This window comes from Salvelinus fontinalis, chromosome 15, assembly GCF_029448725.1.
Source record: "Salvelinus fontinalis isolate EN_2023a chromosome 15, ASM2944872v1, whole genome shotgun sequence".
Lineage (NCBI taxonomy): Eukaryota > Metazoa > Chordata > Actinopteri > Salmoniformes > Salmonidae > Salvelinus > Salvelinus fontinalis.
Window position 1 is genome coordinate 15,211,884 of NC_074679.1, and position 14,988 is coordinate 15,226,871.

General features: G+C 41.8%; 1 protein-coding gene across 4 annotated transcripts in view; it reads right to left on the reverse strand.

Annotated features, from left to right (window-relative positions):
* Positions 1-14,988, reverse strand: part of LOC129811465 (probable E3 ubiquitin-protein ligase RNF144A-A) — a 64,966-nt gene that overhangs the window by 17,342 nt on the left and 32,636 nt on the right. For all 4 annotated transcript variants that reach the window (XM_055862794.1, XM_055862798.1, XM_055862795.1 and 1 more), the window contains exons 3-4: positions 9,244-9,348; positions 1,753-1,813 (exon numbers count right to left, since the gene is read on the reverse strand). In XM_055862794.1, coding sequence (XP_055718769.1) covers positions 1,753-1,813; positions 9,244-9,348 — 166 coding nt within the window. The remainder of the gene's footprint in view (positions 1-1,752; positions 1,814-9,243; positions 9,349-14,988) is intronic.

Genomic DNA, 14,988 nt, shown 5'->3' on the forward strand with positions numbered 1-14,988 from the left:
GTGGTCGTCGGGAAAATATGATGTTTGAAGGCATTTATTTAGAAGATTCCAGTCTTTGTCAATATAGTGGATAGTGAGGCTAATATAAGGCTCTGACGTGCGACTAGACCACAGATCGGTATTAGTAGCAAAATACATCAAATCTGTCTTGAGCTGTTCCTCAACTTTTTCTCTACACTCGGCGTAGAGTTTAGGCAGTGCGGTGTGAGAGAAATGTTTGCGGCCAGGGGGCATGTACCTGGGGTCAATTAAATTGATAAGCCTCTTGAAACCTTCCTTTTTGACTGCACTAATTGGTAGCGTGTCCTTAGCAATGCAATGCATAAGAGCTTTTGCAATGTCTTTGTGTCTTTTCGATGTTTGCTCGTAGGGCATAAACACTGTCAGTATTGACTGCTTCAGATTGGCTGGTGCTTGAGGGGCGTTTATCAATACCGTGGCCAAACTCAAACTTTCTGCATGTGCCCTTGAGTGATTTTTCTTCAGATGGTGACTTGGTAGCTACCTGTGTACGGCACAATTTGCACCGAACATTGCTCTGTTACTTGTCGGACTTCAAAAAGCAAAACCACTTCCAAATAACTGAAACAGTTGAACCCCTTTTATCAATAATTTCTATGTTGGAAGCTGCTCCTTCTCCATGGCTATCACTGCCACTGTTTTTGCCTACATCACACATTTTTCGTGGTTAATAGTGGCTACTCCATCACTCGAGGTGCTAAGTGGTTTTTAGTCTGCGTATACCTCTCCACGTGCATATTTTCACTTCTCCGCCGCATGTTCCTGCTGCGTCAGAGGTGATATTGACTGCTGTACCTAAATTTTCGATATCGACATTATCAAAAATTTATCTAAACGTTTTTATATCGTTATTGAGGAAAGTAATTACCTCGATACTTATTGATTTATCGCCCAGTCCTACTGTAACATAACTAAATGTGGAAAAAGGAAAGAGGTCTGAATACTTTCCGAAAGCACTGTAGCCCTCTCTTTCCTCTCTTTGATAGCGGGTTGTGTTCAACTTGATTGGGACAGAGACAGGCTTGAAGCCAGGACACGATAGGTCAGCCAACAGAACAAACATTCTGATTTGGGGATGACACTGCTGATAATCCTCCAGTCCACTAGGACTGGAGACCGTGAGAGTCCAGGTAAAGAATGAGAGATGTTATAGAGAGAGTGGACAAAGGCTGTACACACATGACAAGGTAGAGGGTTGTCATTGTCCTCCAGATCACTTTAAAATGGTGTGGGGAGACAAGGGAGACAGGTGGGGCTCCTGTGACCAGCGTAGACACCTACGGACGAGCGAGCGACACACACACGGCCGAGCGAGCGACCCACCCACACGGCCGAGCGAGCGACCCACCCACACAGACGGCCGCTAGACACACACACAGACGGCCGCTAGACACACACACAGACGGCCGCGCGAGACACACACAGACGGCCGCGCGAGACACACACACAGACGGCCGCGCGAGACACACACACAGATGGCCGCGCGAGACACACACACAGATGGCCGCGCGAGACACACACACAGATGGCCGCGCGAGACACACACAGACGGGTGCGAGACACACACAGACGGGCGCGAGACACACACAGACGGGCGCGAGACACACGCGGAAAAGCAACACACACACGGACGGGCGCGAGACACACACACGGACGGGCGCGAGAACACACACGCCACACACCAGGCTATGAGTGGTGAGGCTGTCACAGATCAATTCCTCTCCCACTCACCCCTTTCAAACTGTAGCTTCTTGTGTCTCTGCAGAACCTCTGAAGCCACCATGCACTCGATCTGAGGAAGAGAAGAGGAACATGATGTGCTTTTGATAGCTTACCAAGGGAATATCGGACAGGATGCTTTCAGTTACACCACAACATAATCAATTACAAAACCCCACTCAATTCCAGCATCATTAGAACTAGCTAACCTGTTTTAAAGAGAGGAATATATGCATACTGGTAAGCTATACGGAGGGTTAAATGTGGTCTTTACAAGACAATGAAAAGAACATTCAGTGGTGGGGGGGGGTTTCTCAAAGACGTAGCTGTCATAGCAGCTGAATGAGTACACCGTCTGACTTGGGTTACAAGCCGGGTTCTATTAAAGGGCCAGTGACTTTGATTGATTGGAAACATACGGCCGTGCCACCAGCCTCCGAGACAGAGAGAGTGAGTCCATCAAGCAAACTACCTGGAGAGGCGAGGAGCGGTGCCCTTGGATTGACCTCAAATTGGGGAGGGATGCAGGAGAGCAGAGCCCATCCACTCTGTATAAGCACGATGACACGTTTAGAGGGGGAGCCAGAGCTAGGCCAGATGATTGCTGTGGTGCGAGGGAGCTTGGACAGATGATTGCTGGGGTGCGATGGAGCTTGGCCAGATGATTGCTGGGGTGCGATGGAGCTTGGCCAGATGATTGCTGGGGTGCGATGGAGCTTGGCCAGATGATTGCTGGGGTGCGATGGAGCTTGGCCAGATGATTGCTGGGGTGCGATGGAGCTTGGCCAGATGATTGCTGGGGTGCGATGGAGCTTGGCCAGATGATTGCTGTGGTGCGACGGAGCTAGGGCAGATTGCTGTGGTGAGAGGGAGCCGGAGATAGGGCAGATTGCTGTGGTGAGAGGGAGCCGGAGATAGGGCAGATTGCTGTGGTGAGAGGGAGCCGGAGATAGGGCAGATTGCTGTGTGGAGGAAGCATGGGGGAAAGCTAATGTCTGCTCAGCAGGAAACCCCAATTAAAAACAGTCCTTCTGCAGATTCAGGTCTCAGGAATGGATGTGGAGATCTTTGAAGGACATGTGAACAAATGTAATTAATCCAAACAACTCACATATGTATCTATATGTTCATAGTAAGTTGTTCAAAAGGACAAAATATCAATAAAAGTTGGGCCAGGAAAGACAACAATTTCAGTGACATTTTAAAACCTGTCCCCTTCACATCCAAGACACCACCTTCACTTCCATTGTTTTTGATCGATGCTAATATTAGCAGTTGTTAGCAGGAGCTAAGTACTGAAAAATCTGAAGCGTGAATTAAAGTTGCTTGCCCACAGGCTAAGTGTCAAGGTACAGAGACATTAACTATGTGAGTGAGTGGTATCTAAGAAAAATTATCTATAAATGCATATATTTTGTGCTTTGTTACTTTCTTGTTATTGAATACTTTTCACATTTTTATCTATGCCACGCACTCGGTGCATGTGGCAGTCATCTTTGCTGGAACTTCCCTCCCACTTCCTGCTTTATAAATCGAACTACAGTTCCCCATTAGGCCATACTCATTCTTGCCTCAAGAGTAAGGATGTCATCTCTGTCTGTGGCAAAAAGCTTTTCCTTGGATCTCTTCAAAGTTGAGGGTGACATCCATCACAGGTTCAGAAAACTCTTGTCTGTGCTGAACAAAGGAGAAAGCCCCATATGCACCGAGCCTGGCTTAACTCCTGTAAGGAGACCAGTCTTACAAGTTTGCTGAGGCATTTCTCAGTGAAACCAAGTAGTACTACGGTGCAGAGTTGGAGTCTGTCACCTTCAAGTCCAGTGCAGCGGCTGCTAGGGTGAACTTAAACAGCTTGGTGGAGAAACAGAGGGGAAAATCAATAACATGGTGGGAGGGGACTGTAAACTAACACAAAAAGTGTTGGTGAATGCCATCTACTTCAAGGGCCAGCGGAAAGAGGAATTTGAGTAGGCCAAAACCAGAGAAGCTCAGTTCAAAGTGAGCAAAATTGAGTGTGCTGTGGAAATGATAACAATGTACAATTTCCAATTGGCAGTCATCCCTGAGGCCAACTGCCAGACTCCGAAGATTCTCAGATCATTCCCATCATAGGGCATGCTCATCATGCTCCCTGATGAGGGCTGAAAAAGCTGGAGTTTCACCACTGGGGTTGAGAAGCTGAAGAAGAATCTCACAAGAACTCTTGACGTGGACAGGGCCAAAAAGGATGCAGTACATGAAGGTAAGGGGTAAATCTGCCAAAATGTACCTACGACCTGAAAGTAGTTAAGCCCAGCATGGGCATAGTGAACAACTTCAACCCATCCAGGAGCGATTTCTCAGTCATGTTGCCCAACAACGACTTGGATTTGCCCAAAGCCTTTAGAGGTGAACGAGATGGGCACTGAGGCAGCTACCACCACCACCAGCATGCTTGCAGAATATTACTTTATCTGCTGCTTTTTGCTAACCTAAAAACACACCTTCAAAGCGGACTACCCATTTTTGTTCTTAATCCAACACGACAACACCCAGAACATCCTCTTCTGTGGCCGTTACTCCGCCTTAAAGGGATAATCCACCCCCAGAAATAAAAATCATGAAACTTGTCAATTTGGTGAAAGCCTATGTTCTATCAGTGGGTAAAATAAAACATTTCCCCATGATTTAACTTCTAAGTAGTCCATCTGTGAAAATCGCGTAGGAATGTGTCAAAGTGCATTCGGAAAGTATTCAGACATCTTGACGTTTTCCACATTTTGTTACGTTACAGCCTTATTCTAAATTAGATTTTTTTTATTTTTATAATCCCCTTCTCAATCTACACACAATACCCCACAATGACAAAGTGAAAACCAGTTTCTAAATTTTGGCAAATGTATTAAAATATATATATATTTTTTTTTAATACCTTAGGTACATAAGTAATCACACTCTGTACGGAGACTCGATATTGAGCACAGGTGCATCCTGTTTTCATTGATCATAATTTACATGTTTCTTCAACTTGACAAGAGTCCACCTGTGGTAAATTGAATTGATTGGACATGATTAGGAAAGGCACACACACGTGTATATAAGTTCCCACAGTTGACAGTGCATGTCAAAGCAAAAACTAGGCCATGAGGTCGAAAGAATTGTCCTTAGAGCGCCGAGACAGGATTGTGTCGAGGCACAGATCTGGGGAAGGGGACCAAAACATTTCTGCAGCAGTGAAGGTCCCCAAGAGCACTGTGGCCTCCATCACTTTTAAATGGAAGAAGTTTGGAACCACCAAGACTGGCTGGTGCTGGCTGCCTGGCCAAACTGAGCAATCGGGGGAGAAAGGCCTAGGTCAGGGAGGTGGTCAAGAACCCAATGGTCACTGACAGAGTTCCTCTGTGGACATGGGAGAACCTTCCAGAAGGACAACCATCTCTGCCGCACTCCACCAATCAGGCCTTTATGTTAAAGTGGCCAGATGAAAGCCACTCCTATGTAAAAGGCACTTGAAAGCCCACTTGGAGTTTGCCAAAAAGCACCTAAAGGACTCTCACCATGAGAAACAAGATTCTCTGGTCTGATGAAAACAAGATTGAATTCTTTGGCCTGAATGTCAAGCGTCACGTCTGGAGGAAACGTGGCACCATCCCTACGGTGAAGAATGGTGGTGGCAGCATCATGCTGTGGGGATGCTTTTGAGCAACAGGGACTGGGAGATTAGTCAGGAAAGCTGAACGGAGCAGAGATCCTTGACGAAAACCTGCTCCAGAGCACTCAGGACCTCAAACTGGGGCGAAGGTTCACCTTCCAACAGGACAATGAACCTAAGCACACAGCCAAGACAACGCAGGAGTGGCTTCAGGACAAGACCTTGAGTGGCCCCGCTAGAGCCCAGACTTGAACCAGATCGTACTTCTCTGGAGAGACCTGAAAATAGCTGTGCAGCAACGCTCCCCATTCAACCTGACAGAGCTTGAGAGGATCTGCAGAGAAGAATGGGAGAAACTTACCAAATACAGGTGTGCCAAGCTTGTAGCGTCATACTCAAGGCTGTAATTGCTGCCAAAGGTTCTTCAACAAAGAACTGAGTAAAGGCTCTGAATACTTATGTAAATGTGAGTTTATTTTCTTTATACAGTACCAGTCAAAAGTTTGGACACACCTACTCATTCCAGGGTTTTTCTTTATTTGGACTATTTTCTACATTGTAGAATAATAGTGAAGACATCAAAACTATGAAATGACACATATGGAATAATGTAGTAATGATAAAAATAAAAAAAAGTTAAGCAAATCAAAATATATTTTATATTTGAGATTCTTCAAAGTAGCCACCCTTTGCCTTGATAACAGCTTTGCACACTCTTGGCATTCTATCAACCAACTTCATGAGGTAGTCACCCGGAATGCATTTCAATTAACATTCATTGGTGGATTTTGGATGGATTTTCTTTCCTTCTTAATGCATTTGAGACAATCAGTTGTGTTGTGAAAAGGTAGGGGGTATACAGAAGACAGTCCTGTTTGGTAAAAGACCAAGTCCATATTATGGCAAGTACAGCTCAAATAAGCAAAGAGAAACAGCAATACATTATTACTTATTAAGAAATTGTGTTTTCGTTTCAGTCTCCTCAATCTCCACTAACTGAAACTAATTGTATGGATTTGTCCCCGAATAATAACATCTGTACAGAAAGACTCATGTGAAGGCCAAATTACAGAGGAGGAACTTCTTGGTGCAAGTAAAGCCTTTAAGGCTGGGAAAACTCCAGGGCAGGATGGCATACCAGTGGAAGTATACAACACTTTTTATATACCCAGAGCACCATTATTATCATGTTTTAACCACTCCTATATAAATGGTAGCTTATCGGACACACCAACAAGGTCTGATATCATTATTATTGAAACAGTACTCAAGTGGTATATACTCTGCTCAAAAAAATAAAGGGAACACTTAAACAACACAATGTAACTCCAAGTCAATCACACTTCTGTGAAATCAAACTGTCCACTTAGGAAGCAACACTAATTGACAATAAATTTCACATGCTGTTGTGCAAATGGAATAGACAAAAGGTGGAAATTATAGGCAATTAGCAAGATACCCCCAAAAAAGGAGTGATTCTGCAGGTGGTGATCACAGACCACTTCTCAGTTCCTATGCTTCCTGGCTGATGTTTTGGTCACTTTTGAATGCTGGCGGTGCTCTCACTCTAGTGGTAGCATGAGACGGAGTCTACAACCCACACAAGTGGCTAAGGTAGTGCAGTTCATCCAGGATGGCACATCAATGCGAGCTGTGGCAAAAAGGTTTGCTGTGTCTGTCAGCGTAGTGTCAAGAGCATGGAGGCGCTACCAGGAGACAGGCCAGTACATCAGGAGATGTGGAGGAGGTCAACAACCCAGCAGCAGGACCGCTACCTCCGCCTTTGTGCAAGGAGGTGAACTGCCAGCGCCCTGCAAAATGACCTCCAGCAGGCTCTCATGAGAACCACCACATGAAAGGAAGACCCAGAGTTACCTCTGCTGCAAAGGATAAGTTCATTGTAGTTAACTGCACCTCAGATTGCAGCCCAAAATAAATGCTTCAGACTTCAAGTAACAGACACATCAAGACCAACTGTTCAGAGACTCAATGAAATCAGGCCTTCATGGTCAAATTGCTGCAAAGAAACCACTACTAAAGGACACCAATAATAGGAAGAGACTTGCTTAGGCCAAGAAACACGAGCATAGAACATTTAAAATCAGCAGAAATCTGTCCTTTGGTCTGATGAGTCCAAATTTGAGATTTTTGGTTCCAACTGCCAGATCTTTGTGAAACGCAGAGTAGGTGAACGGATGATCTCCACATGTGTGGTTCCCACCGTGAAGCATGAAGGTGTGGGGGTGCTTTGCTGGTGACACTGTCAGTGATTTATTTACAATTCAAGGCACAGCTAACCAGCATGGCTACCACAGAATCCTGCAGCTATACTCCATTCCATCTGGTTTGCACTTAGTGGGACTTTTATTTGTTTTTCAACAGGACAATGAACCAACACACCTCCAGGCTGTGTACGGGCTATTTGACCAAAAAGGAAAGTAATGGAGTGCTGCATCAGTTGACCAGGCCTCCACAATCACCCGACCACAACCCAATTGAGATGGTTTGGGATGAGTTGGACCGCAGAGTGAAGGAGCAGCCAACAAGAGCTCTGCATATGTGGGAACTCCTTCAAGACTGTTGGAAAATAATTCCAGGTGAAGCTGGTTGAGAGAATGCCAAAAGTGTGCAAAGCTGTCATCAAGGCAAAGGGTAGCTACTTTGAAGAATCTCAAATATTAAACATGTTTTGATTTGTTTCACACTTTTGGTTACTACATGATTCCATATGTGTTATTTCATAGTTTATGTCTTCACTATTATTCTACAATCTAGAAAATAGTTAAAAAAAACTTTAATGAATAAGTGTGTCCAAACTTAACTGGTACTGTACATTTGAAAAATGTCTAAAAAACCTTGGTTTGGTCATTACGGGGTATTGCGTATAGTTTGAGGGGGAAAAAACGAACTTAATCCATTTTAGAATAAGGCTGTAACGTAACAAAATATGGAAAAAGTCAAGGGATCTGAATACTTTCCGAATGCACTGTATATAACTCGTCACAGACAATCACAATTCACAAAGCTTTTAAAACAATCACCTGCACACCAGATCACTTTGGTATTATTGTATGTTGCTATGTTTCTAGCTAGCTACCTAGCTAGCTAGCCCAGAGAGGGAGAGAGAGAACATTGCATTGTGGGTTTTGTAGTAGATTTGAGCTGCAACAGATTTCCCAAAATGATTTTCACATTTCTACCTCTCTCTTTTCATTTTGTCCTTATAACATTTTTCACAAAAAAAAAATGGTTTCACAGTGTTATTTAACACTGTTAATAATAGGAATGTGTGTTTTGGACTTCCTTGATGATCTGATAGTATGCATGCAATGCATTTTGCATCACTATGAAACTTTGTAGTGTCACCATAGTCAGGTCCCAGATCAGTTTGTTCTTGCCAAATGTATTGCTCATTGTCATAACAATGAGTGATACAGAGTTGGAATGATAGCACAAACAGACTGCCATTCCGTCTAGTTTCCCCATCATCCATCACGATTGAGTTGTGTTCTGTCTGTGTAACCTACATTTTGTCTTCTCAATATGAACACATTTTACTTAAGATACATCTGTCAATTCTGCATTTATTCTGTTTTGCTGAAAACCGCAAGCAACAAGTCCAGTAAAATCAAATGGCATTATCAACTTACCACAACTTTGTGATCATGAATTCACTCACATGAATTCTGGTGTGTGTGTGTGTGTGTGTGTGTGTAGATGTAATATCATATTCTTAAAAGTAAGCAACTGTACACTGAAAAGTAAAAGCTGAAAAATTGTACAATACATTTGGCTCTGGCCCCTTCAATACCTGAATTGTATATGTCCCTGAAACAAATTATATAATTAAAAAACATTTTTGTAAATAATACCTCATTTTCCAGTAAGTGTCCTCGTTTTGGACAGGCAGAGTCTGGACAGCTAATAGCAGTTTCGAGCCCCTCTTTGATCAGGAGTTCCACATACTGCTTCAGGCACTGAAATAAAAACAAAGAGTATGAAATTGATCTCACTCTTTGGCCATGCAGTCAATCAGAAAATGTGCAGGGATGGGCCACTCCAGTCCTCGGGGAAAGGACAATCAGGACCCCCGAGGACTGGAGTTACCCATCCCTGGCATATTGTATGGTGCGACAACCAAAGTGCCTCTCCCTCTTTGAACCCCGTAGCAGAAGTTCTCTGCTTTTGGCATTAACTATTCATTCTGCCATCCATTACTGGTTTCTTGACAGTTTCTGGTTAGCTGAAGAGAAGCATGCTAACCACAACATCCCAATGAAAGTATTTTAAACTAATGAGACAGTGAGAGGGACTTCTAAACTAAGGCTATTCACAGCTACAATATGTAATATTGCATAGTGCTACAAATCCAGCCAATTCCCTATTAGCAACTGCAGTAAACACGAGTTCATTACCAAACACGAGTTCATTACCAAACTAAAAGCCACGGCTCTTTCATAGCTCTGATTGAGCTCCACCGACGACCGACTTGTAATACACACATTACATTTTTGGCCGATACCGATATCCAATATTTTCCTTGCCAAAATAAAACAATACCGATATTTAAAATTTTTGCGGTCTTTTAAGCATTCTAGTACAGTTAAATAGTTAACACGCACACAAGCAGCGGTCTAAGGCACTGCATCTCAGTGCAAGAGGCGTCACTACAGTCTCTGGTTTGAATCCAGACTATCACATCCGGCCGTGATTGGGAGTCCCATAGGGCGGTGCACAATTGGCCCAGCGTCCTCCGGGCCGTCATTGTAAATAAGAATTTGTTCTGAACTGACTTGCCTAGTTAAATAAAGTACATGCACACACACCAAAAAGTTATTTTGTTGCCATTTATGTATGTCCCCATTACCAGTTATTTTGTTGGCATTTATGCATGTCCCCATTACCAGTAAAACATAATCAAAACCTATTTCACTGTTGTTCAAATGGATATACTTTTATAATGAATTATACGTCTTATTTATTTATTGTCCTATCATGGGGAACTACATTTTTAAAATAAATTATATCTAATTATTTATTATCCTATTTTAATGGTACGGTCCATGGCCCTATACCCTAGACACCCACATGAATGGCCCAGATACTAAGGAGAAGTCCCTAACTGTTTTATGTGCATGCTGTAAACGGTCTGTATGCAGCCAAAATGAGGACAGGGACCATGAGCAGCACTGCCCCCTCAAGATTCTGAGCCTGCTTGGCAAGGTTGGTCCTGCAAAGCCAAAGCCCCCTAAAGGGAGAGCATAATAAACAAGGAAATTCTCAAAGCTGCTAATGAGAACCTTGACGACCTTGTACCTAGCCGGTGGGGATTCCGGTGGGGTGCCCCCACCCAGGCAGTGGCAGTGCTGGCAACACTAGCTGCAGTAACCCATGGGGAGGGGGTCACACTCGGACATTCAGAGAGGGGGTATATTATTGTGGCCCTGGTGGCACGAAACCAATCGGACTGCATGGAGATGCTTGGGAACATGGTCAAAATGGATGACCGTTTTGTGGGTGTTTCAGGAAGAAGGTGTACATTTGACCTCCATCATCTAGGATGTGACAATGGTAAATAAATCTCTACATTTATGCTCATTTTTTGCGCGGTCTTGCAGGCCTTCTCATGCAGCTGCAAGTACATTTTTAAATCATGACCCATCTTGAGTTGGGCTCTGGGATGGTGCAATTGTTGAGAGGGTGAGCTTATGGTTGTGTGGGGGTAAGGGCTGAATGTGTGTGGGTGTATGTGTGTATCCCACAACTGTTGCGAAGGAAGAAGTAAAAGATGTTAGGGACTATAGAGGATGATTCACAGCAATATGTAATAAAAATTGAGGTGAGGGCGATGGAAATGCATTTGGCAATGGATCTGCTTCGGTTCGGTGGATGGTGCTGTGTGCACTTTTCGAAGGATGGATTCCAGTCGGTCCGGGGCTGTGCGATGCGGGGGGTCGGGGGTGGTCTGCCGGGCATTGGGATGACAACCCAACTCGAGATGGGGGCTTTTGGCGGGTGGAATAGTGGGGACCAATTGGAGGTTTGCTTAGTGGAGATGCAAATGTCATGGTACAACTATATAGACACTCAATCATTATGTTACTTTTTTAATAGGACGTTTACAAACATATATTTTGATAAAAATAATTGAAAGGTGTGTCTCATTATGGTAAGTGGTGAAATAAGTATAGCCAGTTACAATTGTAATGGCTTAGCAGATAATAAGAAAAGACGATCAGTATTTACCTGGCTAAAAGAGAAGGATTATAATATCTACTGTTTACAGGAAACCCATTCGACAGTTTTAGATGAAGTTTTGTGGAAAAAGAACTGGGGGGGCAAAATATATTTCCCATGGGCAAAGAAATTCAAAAGGGGTGATGGTTTTAATTAATAATAACTTTGATCCAAATGTGCAACTTGTCCAAACAGATCCTCAAGGTAGATGGATTATTTTAAATATGTTATTGGACAATAAACATATATGGCTTATTAACCTATACGGTCCGATTAATGATGATCCAAGCTTCTTTGACAATATATATAAGAATGTATCAACTCTACAAGCAACACTAGACTTTATTATTATAGTGGGAGAATTTAATACGGTCTTAAATACCTCTATGGACCGGAAAGGAAATCACACTACAAACTATCACCCTCAGGCACTTAAGGAAATCAGGAATGTCATGGATATATTGGAATTAGTGGATATATGGAGACTTAAATACCCTGACCTAGTGAGATATACATGGCGGAGGCTTAATCAAGCTAGTCGCCTTGACTACTTTCTTATATCATTCTCTCTGGCACCAAAAGTTAAAAAGTGTTTGATAGGGGACAGAATGCGGTCGGACCATCACATAATTGGCATATATATTACTCTTACAGAATTTCCACGTGGGCGAGGATATTGGAAATTTAATCAAAGCCTACTAGATGACAAATTGTTTAAAACTAGGACAGAAGAATTTATTACCGACTTTTTTAGACATAACATAGGTACAGCAGATCCCCATATTGTATGGGGCACTTTTAAGTGTGCCTTTAGAGGCCATGCAATTCAGTACTCATCTATAAAACAAAAGCAATTTCGATCAAAAGAGTCCATATTAACAAAGGAAATTGAAGGACTAACAGTACAGTTAGATAATAAAAACGGTACCATAGAGGCACAGAATAAGTTAGAGGAAAAACAAAAAGAAATGGAGGAACTTATTCAAGAAAGATCCAGTGTAATATATTACAAAAATAAAGCGAACTGGATGGAATATGGGGAAAAATGCACCAAATTCTTTTTCAATCTTCAATATAGAAATGCTACCAAAAAAAACGTATTAAAACTTGTTACAAATGATGGAGTCACGCATGATTCACCAAATGATATTTTGAAAGAGGAAGTAAAGTACTTTAAGAATATATTTTCGTTTCAGGCTCCTCCATCTCCACTAACTGACACTAATTGTATGGAATTTTTCCCTAATAATAATGTAAAATTAACATCTGTACAGAAAGACTCATGTGAAGGCCTAATTACAGAGGAGGAACTACTTGATGCAATTGGGGCCTTTAAGGATGGGAAAACTCCAGGACTGGATGGCATACCAGTGGAAGTATACAAACATTTTTTTTATATACTCATTATTATATAGACCATTATTAGCTTGTTTTAACCACTCCTATATAAATGATAGATTATCAGACACGCAACAAGGTGTGATATCATTATTACTGAAACAGGACCCAAGTGGTATATATAAAGATCCAGTCCATTTAAAAAATTGGAGACCTCTTACACTTCAGTGTTGTGATGCAAAAATCCTAGCAAAATGCTTGGCGCATAGAATAAAAAAAGTTGTCAGATATTATTCATCCTAATCAGACAGGTTTTTTACATGGACGATACATTGGAGATAATATAAGGCAAGTACTGGAAACAATAGAACACTATGAAATATCGGGGACACCAGGCCTGGTTTTCATAGCTGATTTTGAAAAGGCTTTTGATAAAGTACGACTGGAGTTTATATATAAATGCCTAGAATATTTCAATTTTGGGGAATCTCTTATAAAATGGGTAAAGATTATGTATAGTAACCCTAGGTGTAAAATAGTAAATAATGGCTACATCTCAGAAAGTTTTAAACTATCTAGAGGAGTAAAACAAGGTTGTCCACTATCGGCATATCTATTTATTATTGCCATCGAAATGTTAGCTGTTAAAATTAGATCAAACATTAATATTAAGGGATTAGAAATCCAGGGCCTAAAAACTAAGGTGTCATTGTACGCTGATGATTCATGTTTTCTTTTAAAACCACAACTAGAATCTCTCCACGGCCTCTTAGAGGATCTAGATACATTTGCTATCCTCTCTGGATTAAAACCAAATTATGATAAATGTACCATATTACGTATTGGATCACTAAAAAATACACATTTTACATTGCCATGTAGTTTACCAATTAAATGGTCTGACGGTGATGTGGACATACTCGGTATACAAATCCCAAAAGAAAGAAATGATCTCACTCCAATAAATTTGTAAAGAAAGTTAGCAAAAATAGATAAGATCTTGCTACCATGGAAAGGAAAATACCTGTCTATTTGTGGGAAAATCACCCTGATTAACTCTTTAATCATATCACAGTTTACCTATTTGCTTATGGTTTTGCCTACACCTAGTGAGCTGCTTTTTAAATTATATGAACAAAAAATATTCAATTTTATTTGGAACGGCAAGCCAGATAAAATTAAAAAGGGCCTATTTATATAACGAATATGAATTCGGAGGGCAGAAATTATTAAATATTAAAGCATTAGACCTCTCACTAAAGGCATCAGTCATACAAAAGTTATACTTAAATCCAAACTGGTTCTCTAGTAGATTGGTACGAATGTCTCATCCTATGTTCAAGAAGGGCCTTTTTCCCTTTATTCAGATTACACCTGCTCACTTTCGGTTGCTTGAAAAGGAAATAATCTCCAAAATATCTTTATTTTTTAACCTGTTGGGGATGGGGGCGCTGTTTAGACTATTTATGCTAATTTGGATAATTTTTTAAACGGCTTCCCACAAAATCCTTGATCGTACAATATGCATATTATTATTATTATTGGATAGAAAACAGTCTATAGTTTCTATAGGAGTTGAAATTTTGTCTCTAAGTGGAACAGAGCCCATTCTACAGCAATTTCCCTGACATGGAGTCAGATTTGAGAAATGTTGGCCACTTTTCTGAAGTCAGTTAAAAGGGCACTGTCGTTGCTATGACTATACGGACACTTCTTACGTCTTCCCCTGGATGCCTTTACGTGATGACGATTCCAATGGGGTCGATTGCGCGTTCACAGGCACTACAAATGAAAAAAACCTTTAGCTAGCAAGTCTTTTCTTGCTGCGTAACGCGCGTGGAAGACACCGACCCTCTCCTGTTCCAAGCGTTAGTTTAGCCTGTTATATTTCTCCGGTCATCTTTTCACTCGTTATAGGAGTTACAAACATCATAAAGTAGTTAATTTAAAGCGTTTTATAGCAATTTATATCCGTTTAGTGCGATTTTGGGACATTTATTTTTGCAACGATGTGAAAAGTTGGGCACGCTTTTCAGTTCATC